General features: G+C 42.1%; 1 protein-coding gene across 1 annotated transcript; it reads left to right on the forward strand.

Annotated features, from left to right (window-relative positions):
• Positions 1–2545: 2545 nt before the first annotated feature.
• RAG1 (recombination activating 1) lies at positions 2546–8968 on the forward strand. The gene has a single exon (XM_014851022.3). The coding sequence runs from the start codon at positions 2556–2558 to the stop codon at positions 5682–5684; it is 3129 nt and encodes a 1042-aa protein (XP_014706508.1). The 5' UTR covers positions 2546–2555; the 3' UTR covers positions 5685–8968.
• Positions 8969–18974: the final 10006 nt, after the last annotated feature.

The following is an 18974-nucleotide window of genomic DNA, read 5'->3' on the forward strand; positions in this document are numbered from 1 at the left end:
CTCTCTGTCTCTCTCCATATAAACATCACTGTGGGAATAACCTGTGGAGTGCTTATTCCCACAGGAATAACCTGTGGGGATGTTTCTATAGAATAACTTCCTAAAAACAGATACATTGCACCAAAGATCATATATATTTAACCTTTTGAAAGATATTGCTAAATTGTCCACTAAAGGTAGTATACCAATTTACACTCCTCTCAAGAATGCATGAAGATATCTTCATTTCCCACACCTTCATGAATGTTGAGTAATATGAATACTTTCAATCTTTGCTAATCAGATAGCTAAAAATATTTCATTAGATCTGGTTCTTAAAAGTTCTATCTTCTTCTAAAAGTAACACGTTTATTTTAGAAAAAGTGAAAATCATGGGTAAGGATAAAAAATATAAAACATCTATAGCTTCCACAGATAATTACTATTAGCATCGTGGTGTATGCTCCCCTAAAAACAAGAATAACACCTTCCTCCCTACCCGCTCTGCCACCCCCTTGCTTCTACACTCCATAAACGTTATCAGTTGAGTTGATTAGAAAACAACCTGCTGAGTAAATCTGATTTGGATGTCTAGGGCTAATAACTGCTTGGTGATGGCACTCTTTCCATGGAGTATTTAAATAAATGTACTTTGGTAGATTTATCATAACATTTCAGGCCAGTAGGAGGCAGGAGAGGAGTGGGTAGGGAGGGGAGATATCCGTAGGGATCCTTCCAACATGCGTGTTCACTTACTCATTGTGAAGTTCATTCAATATTTAACTTGATTGGCTCCAGAGATGGTCATGCAGTTTTTTGTAACTACTTAGACTATCTTGGAATTCCAGAGAACAAGTGCATTAGAAAAAGACAGGGAAGAGAAAGGCTAAAGGAATGAAGAGGGCATTTGGGAATGAATTCAAGCCAATGGGGCAGGGGAGATACAGACAGTCCTCATACCCGACACAGGAAAGAATTTAGGAACACAGCTGAACCACAAGCAATTTGAAGTGTTTGTTGGGCTACAGTTGAAATACTTTTGAGGTTAATGAAACCTTTGAAATGGTTTGGAATTATTTATTTCTCACACAGTCCTGCCTATGGAACAATCTAACAGGATTTCCTTTTTAACCAAGTCTTGGAAATTGGCTTTTTGTTCTTAGGAAAAACATCAATCTCTGAAGCATAATGCACGGAAGATGGAACAAACTTCAGTCCTTTAAAGGGGGGGTTTAAAAAGGAACTGTGTCGGCAGCAGTCAGGGTTAGCCCGTCCCCTCCCCACCAGCTCCCCAGATCCCACCCCGGACCAAAGTGTGTTCTTCTGAGGATTGGTCTCCATGACCACATGACACAAAAAAAAAAACAAAACAAAGCAGAACAAAGCCCATCAATTTGGTTAGTTAATTAACTGAGGGGAGAAAAGTGTTGCTTGATATTACCGTGGGTGAAGAGCACTAACCCAGAGAAATTTGAGAGATAAAGATGCTAGGTTGAAAGTACATTGCCGTTTTTTCAGCTACACGTACTAAAGAACTTGGAGAAGATTGGGCTACTTGGGTCTAGGGAGGACTCAATGGCATTTTCAGACTTTTCCCTATAGCACTATTGCTGTCTACACTGCAACCCAGATTGGTAGGGTTTCCCGGCATCTGTAATTGCTAATGCTTTTTACCAGAAGAAAAATATTACTCTGACCTCTTCTTATTGCAAATGATAGTGCTCATGACCATTGCCCAGTAATGACTTCCAGGATGGCCTGTGTGAGTTTTATCTGGAACTACTTGAATTTTTCATCTTTAAAGCCCTTTGAGTCTTCGCATGTGCATGCTATGGTTTGTTGCAGGTTTAGAGTTCTTTGGTTTTTGTTTCTAATGGAGACCCAGCTTTATAATTTACAGCAGCGTTCATTAATTAACATAATTACTATCCATGATACTTATTATTAGTTTGCATTCATAAAGCTCAAAATTCACTTCATTCTTTCAAGTAGTAAGTAATTAGTTCCTTTGGTTTTGTAGCTTTATCATCCTTTTATGACCTGTTTAGAAGAAATAGACAACCAACCTCCCAGGAGACTGCTTTAAAAATCTGGAAATACATTGTCTGGCTAGTGCAATGAGGCTAATACAATGTGGAAAATATGACTTTTCTTTGGTTTTAGAAGCCAGTTTTTCCTTGCATTTACTCAGCAAATAACTATTGAGCACCTGATGTGTTCTAGGAAGCTTTGGGAGACAGAGATGAATCACTCAAAGATTCTGTCCTTAAGGTTTTGGTGAAAAGGAAATAAGATTTTACATATATATATGTAAAAAAGCCATGATGGCGCATGTACTGAGATACAAGCTATAAATAACCACAAGCACTATCAGAACAGGACGTGACTCTGTTCTCTGCTGTATGATCAGCACCTAACACAGTATATTAAATTGGAGGTTTCATAACTAACTTTTTGGATGAATGAATGAATAATTCAATGTATTAATTTGTATTCTTTCCAAGATGTATCTGTGGGATATTGACATTTTTTCCTAATCTCACTTGCTTTCTTTGTTCTCAGATACCTCAGCAAGCATGGCTGTCTCTTTGACACCCACCCTGGGACTCAATTCTGCCCCAGATGAAATCCAGCATCCACATATTAAATTTTCTGAATGGAAATTTAAGCTATTCAGGGTGAGATCCTTTGAAAAGGCCCCTGAAGAAGCTCAAAAGGAAAAAGATTCCTCTGAGGGGAAACCCTCTCTAGAGCAGTCTCCAGCAGTCCTGGATAAGGCTGGTGGTCAGAAACCAGTCCTGACTCAACAAGCAGTAAAGCCTCACCCTAAGTTTTTGAAGAAATTCCATGATGATGGGAAAGCAAGAGAGAAAGCCATCCACCAAGCCAGCCTTCGACATCTCTGCCGCATCTGTGGGAATTCTTTTAAAACTGATGGGCACAATAGGAGATATCCAGTCCACGGGCCTGTGGATGGCAAAACCCAAGTGCTTTTACGAAAGAAGGAAAAGAGAGCCACTTCCTGGCCCGACCTCATTGCCAAGGTTTTCCGGATCGATGTGAAAGCCGATGTTGACTCCATCCACCCCACTGAGTTCTGCCATAACTGCTGGAGCATCATGCACAGGAAGTTTAGCAGTGCTCCATGTGAGGTTTACTTCCCGAAGAACACAACCATGGAGTGGCACCCCCACACCCCGTCCTGTGACATCTGCCACACTGCCCGTCAGGGACTCAAGAGGAAGAGTCATCAGCCAAATGTGCAGCTCAGCAAAAAACTCAAAACTGCGGTTGACCGAGCTAGGCAAGCCCGTCAGCGCAAGAGGAGAGCTCAGGCAAGGATCAGCGGCAAGGGAGTGATGAAGAAGATCACCAACTGCAGTAAGATCCATCTTAGCACCAAGCTCCTTGCAGTGGACTTCCCGGCGCACTTTGTGAAATCTATCTCCTGCCAGATTTGTGAACACATCCTGGCTGACCCTGTGGTCACCAGCTGTAAGCATGTATTTTGCAGGATCTGCATTCTCAGATGCCTCAAAGTCATGGGCAGCTATTGTCCCTCTTGCAGATATCCCTGCTTCCCCACTGACCTGGAGAGTCCCGTGAAGTCCTTTCTGAGCATCCTGAATTCCCTCATGGTGAAATGTCCAGCAGAAGAGTGCAATGAGGAGGTCAGCTTGGAAAAATATAATCATCATGTCTCAAGCCACAAGGAATCGAAAGAGACTTTTGTGCATATTAATAAAGGGGGCCGGCCCCGCCAGCATCTCCTGTCATTGACCCGGAGGGCTCAGAAGCACCGTCTGAGGGAGCTCAAGCTGCAAGTCAAGGCTTTTGCCGACAAAGAAGAAGGAGGAGATGTGAAGTCTGTGTGCCTGACCTTGTTCCTGCTGGCGCTGCGGGCGAGGAATGAGCACAGACAAGCCGACGAGCTGGAGGCCATCATGCAGGGGCGGGGCTCCGGCCTGCAGCCAGCGGTTTGCTTGGCCATCCGAGTCAACACCTTCCTCAGCTGCAGTCAGTACCACAAAATGTACAGGACTGTCAAAGCCATCACGGGGAGGCAGATTTTTCAGCCTTTGCATGCCCTCCGGAACGCTGAGAAAGTCCTTCTGCCGGGCTACCACCCCTTTGAGTGGCAGCCACCTCTGAAGAATGTGTCCTCCAACACTGACGTTGGCATTATTGACGGATTGTCTGGACTGTCGTCGTCTGTGGACGATTACCCGGTGGACACCATTGCGAAGCGGTTCCGCTATGATTCGGCTTTGGTGTCTGCTCTGATGGACATGGAAGAAGACATCCTGGAAGGCATGAGAGCCCAAGAGCTTGACGATTACCTGAACGGCCCCTTCACTGTGGTGGTGAAGGAGTCCTGTGACGGGATGGGAGACGTGAGTGAGAAGCACGGCAGTGGGCCAGCCGTTCCGGAAAAGGCAGTTCGGTTTTCATTCACAATCATGAAAATTACTATAGCACACGGCTCACAGAATGTGAAGGTGTTTGAGGAAGCCAAACCTAACTCTGAGCTGTGTTGCAAGCCCTTGTGCCTTATGCTGGCAGATGAATCTGACCACGAGACTCTGACGGCCATCCTGAGCCCTCTCATTGCTGAGCGGGAGGCCATGAAGGACAGCGAATTAATGCTTGAGATGGGAGGCATCCTCCGCACTTTCCAGTTCATCTTTAGGGGCACGGGCTACGATGAGAAACTTGTCCGGGAAGTGGAAGGCCTCGAGGCTTCCGGCTCGGTCTACATCTGTACCCTTTGTGATGCCACCCGCCTGGAAGCCTCTCAAAATCTTGTCTTCCACTCCATAACCAGAAGCCACGCTGAGAACCTGGAGCGCTATGAGGTCTGGCGTTCCAACCCATACCATGAGTCTGTGGAAGAACTGCGGGATCGGGTGAAAGGGGTCTCCGCCAAGCCCTTCATCGAGACAGTCCCTTCCATAGATGCGCTCCACTGCGACATTGGCAATGCAGCTGAGTTCTACAAGATCTTCCAGCTAGAGATTGGGGAGGTGTATAAGAACCCCAATGCCTCCAAAGAGGAAAGGAAAAGATGGCAGGCTACGCTGGACAAACATCTCCGGAAGAAGATGAACCTGAAACCAATCATGAGGATGAATGGCAACTTTGCCAGGAAGCTCATGACCAAAGAGACTGTTGAAGCAGTTTGTGAATTAATTCCCTCCCAGGAGAGGCACGAAGCTCTGAAGGAGCTAATGGACCTTTACCTGAAGATGAAGCCCGTCTGGCGCTCATCATGCCCGGCTAAGGAGTGCCCAGAATCCCTCTGCCAGTATAGTTTCAATTCACAGCGTTTTGCTGAGCTCCTCTCTACCAAGTTCAAGTATCGGTATGAGGGCAAAATCACCAATTATTTTCACAAAACCCTGGCACATGTCCCTGAAATTATTGAGAGGGATGGCTCCATAGGGGCATGGGCGAGCGAGGGAAACGAGTCTGGCAACAAACTGTTCCGGCGCTTCCGGAAAATGAATGCCAGGCAGTCCAAGTGTTATGAAATGGAAGATGTCCTGAAACATCACTGGTTGTATACCTCCAAGTATCTGCAGAAGTTTATGGATGCTCATAAAGCACTGAAAAATTCTGGGTTTTGCATAAACTCGCAAGGAAGCTTAGAGGACCCGTTAGGCTCAGATGACTCTCTGGAAACTCAAGATTCAATGGAATTTTAAGTCAGGCAGCCACTTAGGAGTTGGTTTTTGTGGATGAGTTTCCTTCTGGGTTGCATTGAGATCTTCTCCTGTCACCATTCAGTCCTCTGTGTGGGGCTTCACCACCCGAGAGGTGGTAGGTTGGAGAAGCCACAGATGCTGAGTCCACGTCAGGGATGGGTAACTGATGAGCTGGTTGCTTGAGCCATTGAGGGAGTTCAGAAAAGCAACAGGAGAAATCAGTTATTTCAAAGCTCAGTAAACTCAGAACAGGAGTAACAGTCAGGGACCAGAGATGAACAAATCTGTGTGTGTGTGTGTGTTTGACTAGTGATGTGAAAATCACAGCCACATTGTCAAAGAAGAAGAGCCTGTGAAGCCAGGAAGGGAGTTTGTCTTGTGGTTTCCATTTCTCCCCCTTAATTTCTTAGAGTTTTTATTGAGACATAAATGTTTTCTATATCATTTTTGTGGAATTCTTTATTTTTATAAATTTCACATACCTTGTCTTATTCTGCGACATTCAAAAAAGCTGTTCAGATTTCTCTAATAATAATATCTTACATTTGTACGGCATGATGACCTTTAAAAAGTGCTCTGAATGCATTTTCTCATTTGGTGCTTGATGCAGAAATACCCTCCATCCAGAAAAGTTTTGGAAAACCAGTCATTTTCTGGGTTTAAAGGATGTCTGTATTGTAACCTTAAGAATTTAGAAGGTCATCTGCTATCTTGGATTTTTCAATAATGAAGTTAGAATAAAACTGTTAGCTACAGTTGGTTATTAAATCTTCTGATAATACATGTTTACTTAGCTATCAGTAGCCAAAACTGTTTTTGTTTTTACTTTTTAATTAATTTAGAGTCTCCAAATGCTTCTCTATAAAATCTTGAAGCCACAGAGGCTTTTATCATCCAGGTTTGCTCACAATGTAAAAGCAGATTTAATGTCTTGCTGAAAATTTCTGCCAGATTTTCTCCATATGAAACCTGGGCCAATTTTACTAAATCCAGGCTTCCTGGAGTCTTTCCCTCTGCAACGTGTTATTTTTTCTATTGTGATCAGTTTACTGTCAGTGTATGCAGATTTTTGTAGCGGGGAACTTTGTGCTTTTTCCGCCCGCTAAGTTTAGATGGAACCTGCTCATAGTGCAGCAGAAGAGTTCATGTTTGTAGGGCGGGTTTTTTTTTTTTTTTTGCCACTCTTGGGATATTTCCACATTTATTTTGCCTCATTTTTCCTCACAACAACTCTGGGGGGTAACATTGCTATTATCCTTATTTCATAGAGGGTTAAATGATTTGCCCAAAGTCACAGGGATAATAAATACCTGATCTGGAATTTGAACTCAGGCCTTTTGTCTCCAAATTCCATGTTCTTTCTACCACGAAAACCATAAATTGTTTAGGATCCACAACTGATCGTCACGGTTCATAATCTTGGGATTACATTCCTTGGCAGTAGGGATGGGTGAGTTTTTAAGTCATTGGCGTGCTTTGGGTCTTTTGATAGAAGAAAGTGATGCTAAAGCTCCCAAGAGCCCCAAAACCTCTGGTGGCTCCAGTAATTTGAAAACTACTGTCTGCATCCTTAGGAATTTGGGAATTGCCAATAGCTGGCAATGTAGAGCGGGCATGGGATTTTATATGCTTCCCCGAGTCATAATGACATGTTAGTGTTAATTAGTTCTTTTCTTCCTTTGATTTTATTGGCCCTAATTGCCACTCTTCATACGCAGTATATCAAAGAGCTTTGTAATTTACTTGTCCAACATGCACCAGTGACATTATCCTAAATGGGATGCATTTGGTGTTTTGGTGGGGGTTGAACCCAGTATTTTCCATTAAAAAAGTACAAGAGTTTTTCTTGCTTTTTGTATATAGAATATATATAAATTACAAAGACATTCCTAATTTAGTTGTCAAAAACAGATACATATTTTAATTTTATTTTTTCTTGAAAACCTAAGTTTTGCATTTTGTAAACCAAGGGCTTCTCGGACATCCCTTCCCTTCATCCTGTTTAATCCACACAGTATGTCTCTGCACTCATCAGCAGCTAAATTCATATAATCATCCTACTCCCTGAAGCAAGCCGGCACTGGTTTGTAGATTTTTTCCCTTTTCCACCTGTTACTGGATTGGTGGTACTGTAAATACTTTCCAATATTAAATTTCCCTTTTCTAGCATTGTAAGAACTGTTTTGAATGCATGTGACTAACAGTGTGATCTATAGCACAACCTTGCTGGTAATCCCTTAATCAGATCACATCTTGATAAACCCTGGGAGCCCCTGGCCGCAGGACTTTCGGTATGTAGAAATGTTGCCTTTGGTTGCGTTTGCTCTCATTGTCGAGTTTGCAATATCCTAGACCCGGGTTTTATACGAGAGTTTTATTTTTGACAATGCCCTTTGTAAATGCAGTGACATGCTCCAGGGAAATTCACCACACTGAACGCAACATTGTTTTTTTGAAGTATAGACTGGGACTTCAGAAGTGCAATGCATTTTTCTCCCATGAAACCTGATTCTGTGAGTGTTCCTGCCAACTCTCTAAGGTGCTCTGCAGGGACCAGTGATAATGGCTGATGGAGATTGATGAATGGCCCGTGTGAGATCAGAAAGTGTCTTGGGGTTAATAACCATGCGCAAAGAAGCAGGAGTGGGAGGAAAGATTCCTTTTCCTTGCAGGTGAACTGCGGTTTAGTTTTGCCTCAATTTGTTTTCACAAAATATAGATGAAGATAAAGATTTTTTTGGTTGAGTGTGTGTGTCTCTCACTTCATCAAACAGAATTCAAATTCCACACAGCCAGGAGGCGGGATTCAGAGGCCCAGGTGGTGGTGGGAGGAAGGAATCATCACCGGGATGTGAGTGAGTTTTGATGGCGGACGTGTATGTGTCTTCAGTTTTGTCTGGGAGATGATCTCTTCTTTCAATGTTAAGAGATTTTAAGGAAGAGATTTGTCCCTATTTTCTTTTTCCCTTTAACTACAGTAATGTACATAAATATACCTCAGAAATCATTTTTGGTGAGATTTTTCTTTTTTGTGGAATTGCACTTCACTTTATTTTCTTACAAATCATTGTAAAGTTTGTTTAGTGGCTTTCAAGAGCCTTCTTTTTTTCTGTATTAGGGAAAGTTCGGGTACCAGGATGCAACGAATTCATTTGATGCGGGGACTGTATTTCCATTTGAACATTTCTTCACATGTTTCCAGATTGAACAAAGTATTTGTTTCAATACTTATTTTTATGTTTCAATATTTCTACTCCTTATTAATATTATGGTGATTGTTACAACTGTACGTTTAAGTATTTGAAATAAAAGTTTAAAATTGGAAATAGTGGGTATTGTGATTTATATTCAAATAATATTGAGTGCAACATTTAAAAACTGAAGTAACATTTTCCTTGAGGGAAATACAAAATAAATTTGGTGATCTTTAGAATAAAGGCCAACAGAATAGTGATAATGAGTATAATTTATCCTAGTAAAGGATGAGACAATTTGGTTCCAGATACTTGAGGTAAATAGTAAGCCTTTCAAAAATGTAGGATTTGAAAATCTGATAAAATATGGAGCTGTTCCTCAGAAAATGCACATATTTGTATACTCAAAATTTTGGTCAGAGCGGTTGATTTGTCCAGGGCCACACAGATAATGGCAGAACAGAGCTAGAGCCCAGGTTCTCTGCTCAGTGCTTTTCCTAATGACGATAGTAACAAAATAACAATGATCATGCTAATAATAATCATAATAGCAGTACCGCTTACCAGTGTGGTCGGCACTTTGCACTCGGCTTTCTCACCGGCTCCCTTGGGAGTCACTGCCACTATCATCTCCTTGTCCCACACGAGGTCACTGGAGTTCGTCTCAGCCAGAAAATGGCAGAGCCGCATTTCCAGTCGCCCTCCGGCTCTGTGCATCTTGTCTTCCCAGTACTCAGTCACCTCCTCATCATCCACGAATTTCCAAGCATCCTAGTGCCACTCTTGCTGGGGACTTCCCAGGTCCCTTCTCCTCGTAACAGAGATTCAGCCTGGCTGCTTCTGTGCAACCACACCAATTTATAAAATGTTACAATATGTTCGTCCTTGTAGGCAAATAGCCTGTGCCCCGAAGGCCCTGCTGTCTTCCTGTTCTGGCAGCCCCACCCCGTCCCCCAGGAACTCAGGATCCAGCCAGTGACAGGTTAACTCCCGGCACAGCAGGGGCCTAGGGACTGACTGCTCCAGCGACTTCTTCTTTGATTTTTTTTTTACTGGTGCTATCTTTGCCTTGTTTTATTTTTTCCCAGCTTTATTGAGGTATAATTGACAAATACATATTGTATATATTTTAAGTGTACAACATGATGATTTGATATAAGTATACATTGTAAAGTGTTTACCACAATCAGTTAACACATCTCTCCCCTCACATAGCCACCTTTTTTGTGTGTGTAGTAACGCTTAAGATCTACTCTTGACAAATTGCAAGTGTACAGCCCGATATTAACTAAATCATCACCCTGACATTAGATCCTCAGAATTACTCATCTTATAACTGAAAGTTTGTGTCCTTTGACCAAGTATTTGAATATCACCCCTGCCTTTGAGAATGTAGTATGTCCTCACCCTTCAAGGCCCAGCTAAGTTCTCTATCATTCCTGATACCCTTTCTAACCACTTCAGTCTATATTTTGAACTAATATTTGTAGGATGCCTTCTGTGAGCAGGCAGTGTGTGCTTGGCGCTGGAGATACAGCGGTAAGCAACTCGAACTGGCCTCTGCTCCCAAAGAGCTGGGTGGAGGCAGACAATGCATCGACAACAAGGCTGATAAATGCGTGACTACACACTCTCGAGGGCGATCCGGCGGAAAAGTACCAGGTGCAATCAAAGTGCAGTAGGCCAGGGAGTTTAAACTGGGGAATCAGAGAAAGCGCCTAGGAAGAAGGAAGAGACTGGTAGAATGAGTGGGGTGAGGGCATGTGAGGGGCACAGACCTGGAGCAGACTCAGGCTCTGGGAAGACCGAGGTGAGAGAGCAGTTGGCGGTGTTTAGGAACTGAAGGAAAGCCCATGTGGCAGAAGCAGCCTGGGCGAAGGGGAGGCAGGGGCTGTGCGAGTCTGGAGAATCAGGCAGAGGCCTCGGCACGCGGGACCCGGCGGATTGGTAAAGACTGAATCCCACTCCAGGTGGAGATGGAAACCATTGAAGAGTTTGAGGCGGGCAGCTGATGCAATCCATGCCAAGCCAGGAATGGGACACGAGTGAAAAGCTTCCGGAAGGTCCTAAGCGTGAGGGGGTTTGTCCAAGATTAAGAAGGGTTACGCACATATGAGTAAATGGTGGAGCAGCGATTTGAAACATTTTGACGTCAGTTATACACTGCCTGCTGAGTCACACGTGTCACTCCCTCGAGTGACTGTGTCCAGGTGCCCCAGGTAGGAGGGGGAGGGGAAAGGTTCCACATTAGCCTCATTTTCTCAGGAAGTCAGCATTTCTTCCCCTGGCCTTTTTCCTTCTTTCTCATAGAAATTCTTCCCCTTGGCTTTTTTTTTTATATGATCTTTTTTCCCCTTCTGATGGTGACAGTGTATTTCTGCCTTCACAAAGTACATCCTGACTTGCTCGGAGGCCAAGGTCTGTGTATTTTTATAGTGAGGTCTGATCAAGGCCTAAATGAATACCCAGTGCTCACAGCGCCATCTTTCCATTTTTGTCTTCAAGAAGTCCATTGAGAGGTTTTTTCCCCCCACAGCAACCAATTCACTGGTTCCCCAAAACCAATTGCATGTCCTACAATTCGATTTAATTGTGACCCTAACCATGCAACATTAGCCCAGACCCCTCAGGTTAAGGGCTCAGTCCCACAAGACTGCCCCTACTTCAGACACCAGCCGCAAATGGGGGGCCCAGGCTACCCACATTTCTGCCTGGCTGGCTACTAATTTGAGGCTTCCCATGACCCCTCCCACCAAGGCTTGATAATTCGATGGAATGGGCACAGGACTCAGGAAGCCACTTTGCTTATATATTTACTGGTTTATTATAAAGGATACAATTTATTACATATAGTTCATTATAAATGATACAAATGAACAGCTGGATGAAGATGACGAGGGAAAGGTCCAGAAGGGTCCTGAGTGCAGGAGCTTCTGTCCCCATGGAACTGGGTTGTGCCACCCTCCCAACCCAGAAGCTCTCTGCACCTCATTGTTTAGGGTTTTCTAAAAAGTTATTTTATTGAGATCATATTGGCTTATAACATTATATAAATTTCAGGTGTACATTATTATATTTTATTATATTTCAGCTTCTGTATAGACTGCCTCATGTTCACCACCGGTAGTCTAGTTTCCATCCTTCACCACACGTGTGTGCTGCTTTACCCCTTTCGCCCTACCCCCAACCCCTTCTCCTCTGGTCACCACTAATATGTTCTCCTTATCTATGTGTTTGTTTGTTTATCTTCCACATATGAGTGAAATCATACGCTATTTGTCTTTCTCCATCTGACTTATTTCATTTAGTGTAATACCCTCAAGGTCCATCCATATTGTCACAAATGGCACAATTTTGTCCTTTTTATGGCTGAGTAGTATTCCATTGTGTATATATATATATATATATATATATATATATACCACATCTTCTTTAGCCAATCATCTGTTGAAGGGCACCTGGGTTGCCTCCACATCTTGGCTATTGTGAATAATGCTGCAGTGAACATAGGGGTGCATAAATCTTGGGAATTATTGATTTCATGTTCTTTGGATAAACACCCAGTAGTGGAATAGCTGGATCATATGGTATTTCTATTTCTAATTTTTTGAGAAATCTCCATACTGCATTCCCACCAGCAGTGTATGAGGGTCCCCTTTCTCCACATCCCCTCCAACACTTGTTATTTCTTGTTTTCTTAATTATCGCCATTCTGACAGGTGTGAGATGATATCTCATCGTAGTTTTGATTTGCATTTCCTCGTTTAAGGGTTTTTATGGAGGGTTCGTTAAGTAGGCATGGATGATTAAATCATTGGCCACTGGTGATTGAACCCTATCTCTAGACTTTTTCTCTCCCAGGAGCTTGGGGTGAGGGTAGGGCTGAAAGTCCCCAGCTTCCCATCTGGGCTTGGTCTTTCTAGGGACCAGCCCCCATCCTGAAGCTATCTAGGGGCCTTTCAAGAGTCACTTCATTAGAACAACAGCAACAAAATGCTCCTAGCGCCCTTATAACTCAGGAAATTCCACGGGTTTTAGGAGCTCTATGCCAGGAACCAGGGACAAAGACAAAATATCTCTCCAGGATACCACATTCATACTTTTCATGGTTCACAATGGATGATTGAGCCATCTCTTACACACACACAAACCCCTCCTCTTCTGAGTTATCACTATACACTTTGCATTACGGATAGCTTGCACTACACAATTTCAAATTTGTCACCAACTGCTTCAAGTGTATTGCTTTATTTTCTACAACTTTCCTGCCCTGCCCTCTTGCCCCATTCTACAGTGAGACTGTGAGTTCCCTAAAGATAGGTCTCATCGTTTGTGGTTCTTTTTCATAAGATTTAGTGTGGACCTTGGATTTTCAATAAATGCTTACTGATAGATACCTTGAAGAGGCCTACAAACTGTGGATCTAAGCCATGATTCAAGGGAGTTTTATCCTTAAGCTATATACACATCAGCCTTCTAAAAGGAGTGGTATTGATATCTTTTCCTTCCTATTTTCACAAATTATGATTTAAATCAATATACTGGATTGATATCTGGAGACAGAGTGAGGTATTAGTTCTCTTAGAAATGTGTGCCATGTTAGATGTTTCCTGACAGAATTAGGCGTGGGAAAATATATTTTCCCTATCATCTATGGTAAATTCCAAGTCAAAAAGCAAGATTCTATGCTAGAGTGGAATTTGGTGGCAGATAAAGAATTTGGAATTCTTGTCCCTGTGGATTAGAATGGCTGCCTATTCTATCTAAATTTACCATGATATCCATCCTAATCCTGCATGAACTCTTTTCTCTAGAAAAAAGAATAAATTTAACCCAAGGCCTCATCTCATCTCCTTCTGTGAATTTCACCGTACTTTTGGTTTCCAATTTCTGTGAGATGAGATATTTTTATTGATCAAGATATTTGGAACACAAGGAATTTATTGCCATATCTCATCCTTCATTTATTAAATAATTGGAAACAAAGGGAGACAACAACTGTAGAAGTGAGTAACTTCAGTCCATATACAGTGAACTTAATTCAATTCAGTGAACATTTATGGAGCAAATATAGTGAAACAGAAACCATGCCTGGTATTGAGGATACGAAGTTGAAGAAGAAACTCTTCTTGTTTTCAAGGAGCCCACCATCAAATAGAGAAGGCGGGCATATAAATGTCATATAAGTTGATAAAGACTATAAAGAAAGACAGTGGGCAAAGAGAGATAGCTTGGCCACCAAGGTGAGTGTTCCACTCTGTTTAGGCTGAAGGCTTCACAGAGAACATCAAGATTAAACTAAACCTTGAAGGATGATAGCTATTTACCAGGGGAAAGGATTTTCCAGGTGGAGGAAGTATATCTATATTATAGGAGATATTGGCTCAGTGCTCACTACATCCATTTCTCTTTTCTGGGCACACACTAAGCTATATTTCCCAGCCTGCTTGCATCTAGGTGGGCCATGAGACTAGTTTTTGCCAATGGAATATCAGAGGAAATGATGTATCACTTGCAGGCTGAAACATTTACAAGTTGGTGTGTCTTTTCCATGCTTTTTCTTTTCCTTGTATCTGAAGTCTTGAGGATGCAAGATAAAGATAAAGATGGAAGAATTGCCAAACAGAAAAAGCCTGATTCCCTGAGACACATCTTGGGGGAGAGCCACTCAGGTGAAGAGCCTAGTAAGGATAATCTGTGTTGGACTCTGCCTGAGTGAGAAATAAGCTTTAATTGTGGCAAGTTACTGGTATTTGGGATTTTTTTGTTACAGCAGCTAGTGTTAATTATCCTGACTAATATTTATTTTCTTATTCTCATCTGTGTAATCACTCAGAGGTTTGTTGGTTCCATTTGTTCTTGTATCTCTTGCTTATTCAGTTAATTTATTCACTCTAAATATATATATACACACACACATATATACATATATATGTTTATGCTAGACAGTGTTATGTTAGACGCTTTGGCTGCCTATACTGGAATTCAGATGCAACTCATCAAATTATTTATTTTTTGATTTTTATAGAGAAGAAAACCCTGGAGAAGTTCAATACATTTCTTTTTATTTATTTATTAAATTTTTTTTTTAAAGATTGACACCTGAGCTGACATCTGTTGCCAGTCTTCTTTTTCTTTTTTTATTCTTCTTCCCAAAGCCCCCCAGTACATAGTTGTATATTTCTAGTTGGAGGTCCTTCTGGCTGTGCTCTGTGAGACGCCACCTCAGCATGGCTTGATGAGCAGTGCCAGGTCTGCATCTGGGATCTGAACCGGCAAAACCCTGGGCCACTGAAGCAGACGTGTGAGCTTAGCCACTGAGCCACGGGGCTGGCTCCCTCATCAAAGAATTTAATTCAATTCAGTTCAACAACACTTTAAATGCCTACGGGATCCCAGGCATTATGCTAAGTATTTGGTATACAGATATTACAAAGTCGTTGTTTGAGTCCTCACGGAACTCACAGCTGGTTGGACAAGTCAGACGCTTAGCACACTCAGCCACCAGTATTTAACTGGGTTAGGGGTCACAATAGAGATCATGAGAAGGTGCTGGAGCAGCGTTGGGAGGGATGATGAGCTCTGTGTGGTGTGACAGTAGTTTGAGTTAGTACTCTTTTGTTCTGAGAAACAAATTTAATTAAAATGCTATTCTGTAATTCTGCTACAAAATAAGTTTGAATTTCTCTGAAAACAACATTGCCTTTTTAAATAATATTCTCTAGAGATAATCTTTTTAAAGATTTCATCAATTTGGATCAATAAAAATTAGTGTTTTCATATTTAAACTGTGGCAGTTAACAAAAATGCCCTTAGTATGGGGCTGGTGTCTATTTCTATTAACACTCGATTGCTGTGCATGTGTTTTAAGTTTTGATTCCTCTCTGAAGAGCTAAAGGATTAATGACAACTTTATTTTTTCTTAATCCTAATAATGTATTTTTTCCAACTTTATTGGGATATAATGGACATATAATTGTGTAAGATTAAGGTGTACAATGTGATGATTTGCTATACATATACATTGTGAAATGATTACTACAATATGGTTAGTTAACACATCCATCACCTCACATAGTAACTTTTTTGGGGGGGGGCGGTGAGAACATATAATATCTACTCTCTTAGCAACTTTCAAGTTTTAAATGTAAAAACACTTCTTATTTCTTTATAGTCAAGAGTAAAAAGACACGTCCCTGCACCAGAGTTTTGGTCATTGAACCTATGAATCAGAGAAGGGTAGACTTTTTCTCAAAATGTTGCTGCAAATTTTGGTTTGTTTGGGGGGAATTAATTTTGGGAGATTTTTGGAAATAGTCTGAAACTCTGCGGAACTAGGTCTGGTAGATAAAGCAGGTTATCAAATTTTATAATAACATTTTTGGTGATTTGTTTTCCTCCTAGTTCTTCCTTTTATCCTGACTTCACAATTCAGAACTCTATGCTTCACGGGGAAATGGAAAAAACTGAAAATATTAGCATTAGGTTTTGAAGGACACCTGATGAGTAAGAGCTAGTCTATCATGCCGTCATTCATTCATTCCATAAATATTCATTTAGTGCTTACATCACCAGGAACTGTTTCCACGGTAGGTAAAGATTTCTCAGGCGAGAGTAAGAGAAAAAGCTAGAGTGGGCAGACACTGTGGATCCCAGAGAAAAACGGTTCTTCCTTGTATCCTATATCCTGGGTTGAGCTGTGGAGTTGGGCAGAACAATAGAAACCCCAGATAAGTTTGAAGGAGTCAGGAACAGAAAGAATGTTCATCTTACTTTCCTGATAGAGTCCAGGAAGCCAGTGGCATCCAGAGGGGTAATGGCAGTGAAGTGTGTTTAGGCAGAGACAGTCAGGAAGAGGTTCTGTGACCAGTAAGGTGCAGGAGCAGCAAGATGTGTCCCAGAGGGGTACAGAAACAGACAAGTCCTAGGCGGTCCTGCAGGAGCACGGGGGCCACGCTGGGGGAGGAAGGGCAGAATGACCTCCTTCTCACCCTGTGAGCCCACTGGGAACCTGCAACCAGCTGAGAGAGAGCTCAAACTAATGAGGCCTTGGGTTAAGGCTGAGGTGCAACTCGGGCATCATCTTTAAAGCTGGTACCCTCAGGCCACGTGGGAGTGTGGCTGTGGTAGCAGAAGCTAGTGAGGAGAGATGATGTCCCTGAGGACCAGACGCTTCACCCCATTCTCACTCCTACTCCCGACAATTCAGCATTACTTTTCTCCCTGGAACTTGGATAAAAAGTTAAGCGAAGAGGGAGAACCCTAAACTTACTGAAATTAAATTTCCAACACATGGTAAAAGGGATGCATAGAATAGTGTGAGTTGAATTACTGAAAATTTACAGACAGTTTTGTTTCTGAGGCAGAGAGGTGTAAGCACTACAACTGTCAGGAGGTGATGGGGTTCAGAGAAGGCTTCCTGGAGGAGCAGGCGTCTGAACTGGGAGGTAAAGAGGGGACAGGAATGGGCCAGAGGCCTAGGGTATGAGCAGGAGTGACAGAGTGGAGAGGGAGGGCAGGCCCTGCAGGAGGAAGGGGTCGCTCCACAGCCCTGAGGACTGAAACAACTACGGGTGCTCACTGGAAACGTTACCGGTTCCGCATTTTTGGAGACTGAGCACAAAGCATGAAGGGAGCAGTGGAACGGAGAGGTAAGAGAGGGGACAGGAAAAAATGATACGAATGAAGTTGCATGTAACTTTATTTCACTGATGAAGATGGGGGGCCCCGGCCCTGCTCATCTCGCCAGGCCCCCGCCACTCCACGCTCCCCTTGTTTACTCTGTTCACAAGACTGACCTCCTTTCAGTTCCTCAAACATGACAAGCTTCGAGTCACCCCACGGCCATTAGACTAACTATTCCTTTTTATTATCTTTCCCTTCTCCTAACACAGCTAATTCACTAGTACTCGTAGGTGAGTATAGTCCCTTACGATGGTCACTTTGGAAAGCCGTATACTTTTTATTGAGATTATTCTGTGTAAACAGTTTTGGGACTTACCTTTAGACCCTATATATGAGCCACATCAGAAAACCCATTTCGTTAGCTTGTCCTCAGACTTCCTTTTTGACTAAAGTCATAATATAATATTGAGTTACACCCTACCAGGCTTTGGTGACATTGGTCTGTTTCTAGAAACCGACTCTGTCTCTAATGGAAGAAGAGGGGTGACTGTTAAGGATTTTCAAAGGAATGAACCATGGATGCTGAAGCTGATAGAAATGTTTCAGGCAAAAGCAGCATATCATTGGAATAAGTGATATTCTTCTAATGTGGTTTATTTGAATGTTTGTGTAAGCTTATTACAAAAAAAGCCTCCTTATCTTAAAGTCACATCTGACGGACTCTTTGTGAGAAGACTTAAACAGACCTATTTTTACTCAACTATATGGTAAGTAAAACCAAAGTACTTGCTCTTGAAACACACGCCACACACCACACACCATACGCACACACACACACACACACACACGCCCCAAAAGCAGCTATGCTGGTGAGACTGGAGTTGAAGCACAGAAGCCAGTGAGTTCAGAATTAAATTAGTTATTTTATCACATCTTGATCTCATTGACTACAACACAAATATGGGAATAATTCTTTAGCCACTCAGTCACTGTAGACAAATAAAGATAAGGGAATGTATCTACCTCTTGAGGGAATAACTCTTTCGAACTCTGGGAAGGATATTTCAGCTCTCACTTATGCCACTTTCTACTAACAGATAAAAAAGAAATCAGAGTGACTCTCAGAAAATTCAATAGTATAATTTTGCCCTTAATTGGTTAACTACAAATGTTAATAATTGGAGTAAATCTATATAAACAGAAGGCATTTTAATATTTTATTAGTTTTATATAGGTGATAGAAACAACAAAAAATCAAAACTATGGTACAGCAAATTGTTCGAAAGGAATATTCATCAAGCAACATTACTGAAACAAAGTGAATGTGATTTAATTTAGTCAAGCTAATTTTAGTACCTGAGACATGGAACTGTTATCGGAAGAACTTGCATTCCACAGTTTCGTCCCCTGGATGGTTCATGTTTCCCTTGAATTTGGCAATAGTACCCCACGCGCTGTGGATGCTCAGTGG

Source organism: Equus asinus, chromosome 17, assembly GCF_041296235.1.
Source record: "Equus asinus isolate D_3611 breed Donkey chromosome 17, EquAss-T2T_v2, whole genome shotgun sequence".
In the NCBI taxonomy this organism is placed as follows: domain Eukaryota; kingdom Metazoa; phylum Chordata; class Mammalia; order Perissodactyla; family Equidae; genus Equus; species Equus asinus.

Excerpts from the sequence above, each read along its gene's own strand:
- RAG1 (XM_014851022.3), top strand. The coding sequence starts at position 2,556 with ATGGCTGTCTCTTTGACACCCACCCTGGGACTCAATTCTGCCCCAGAT.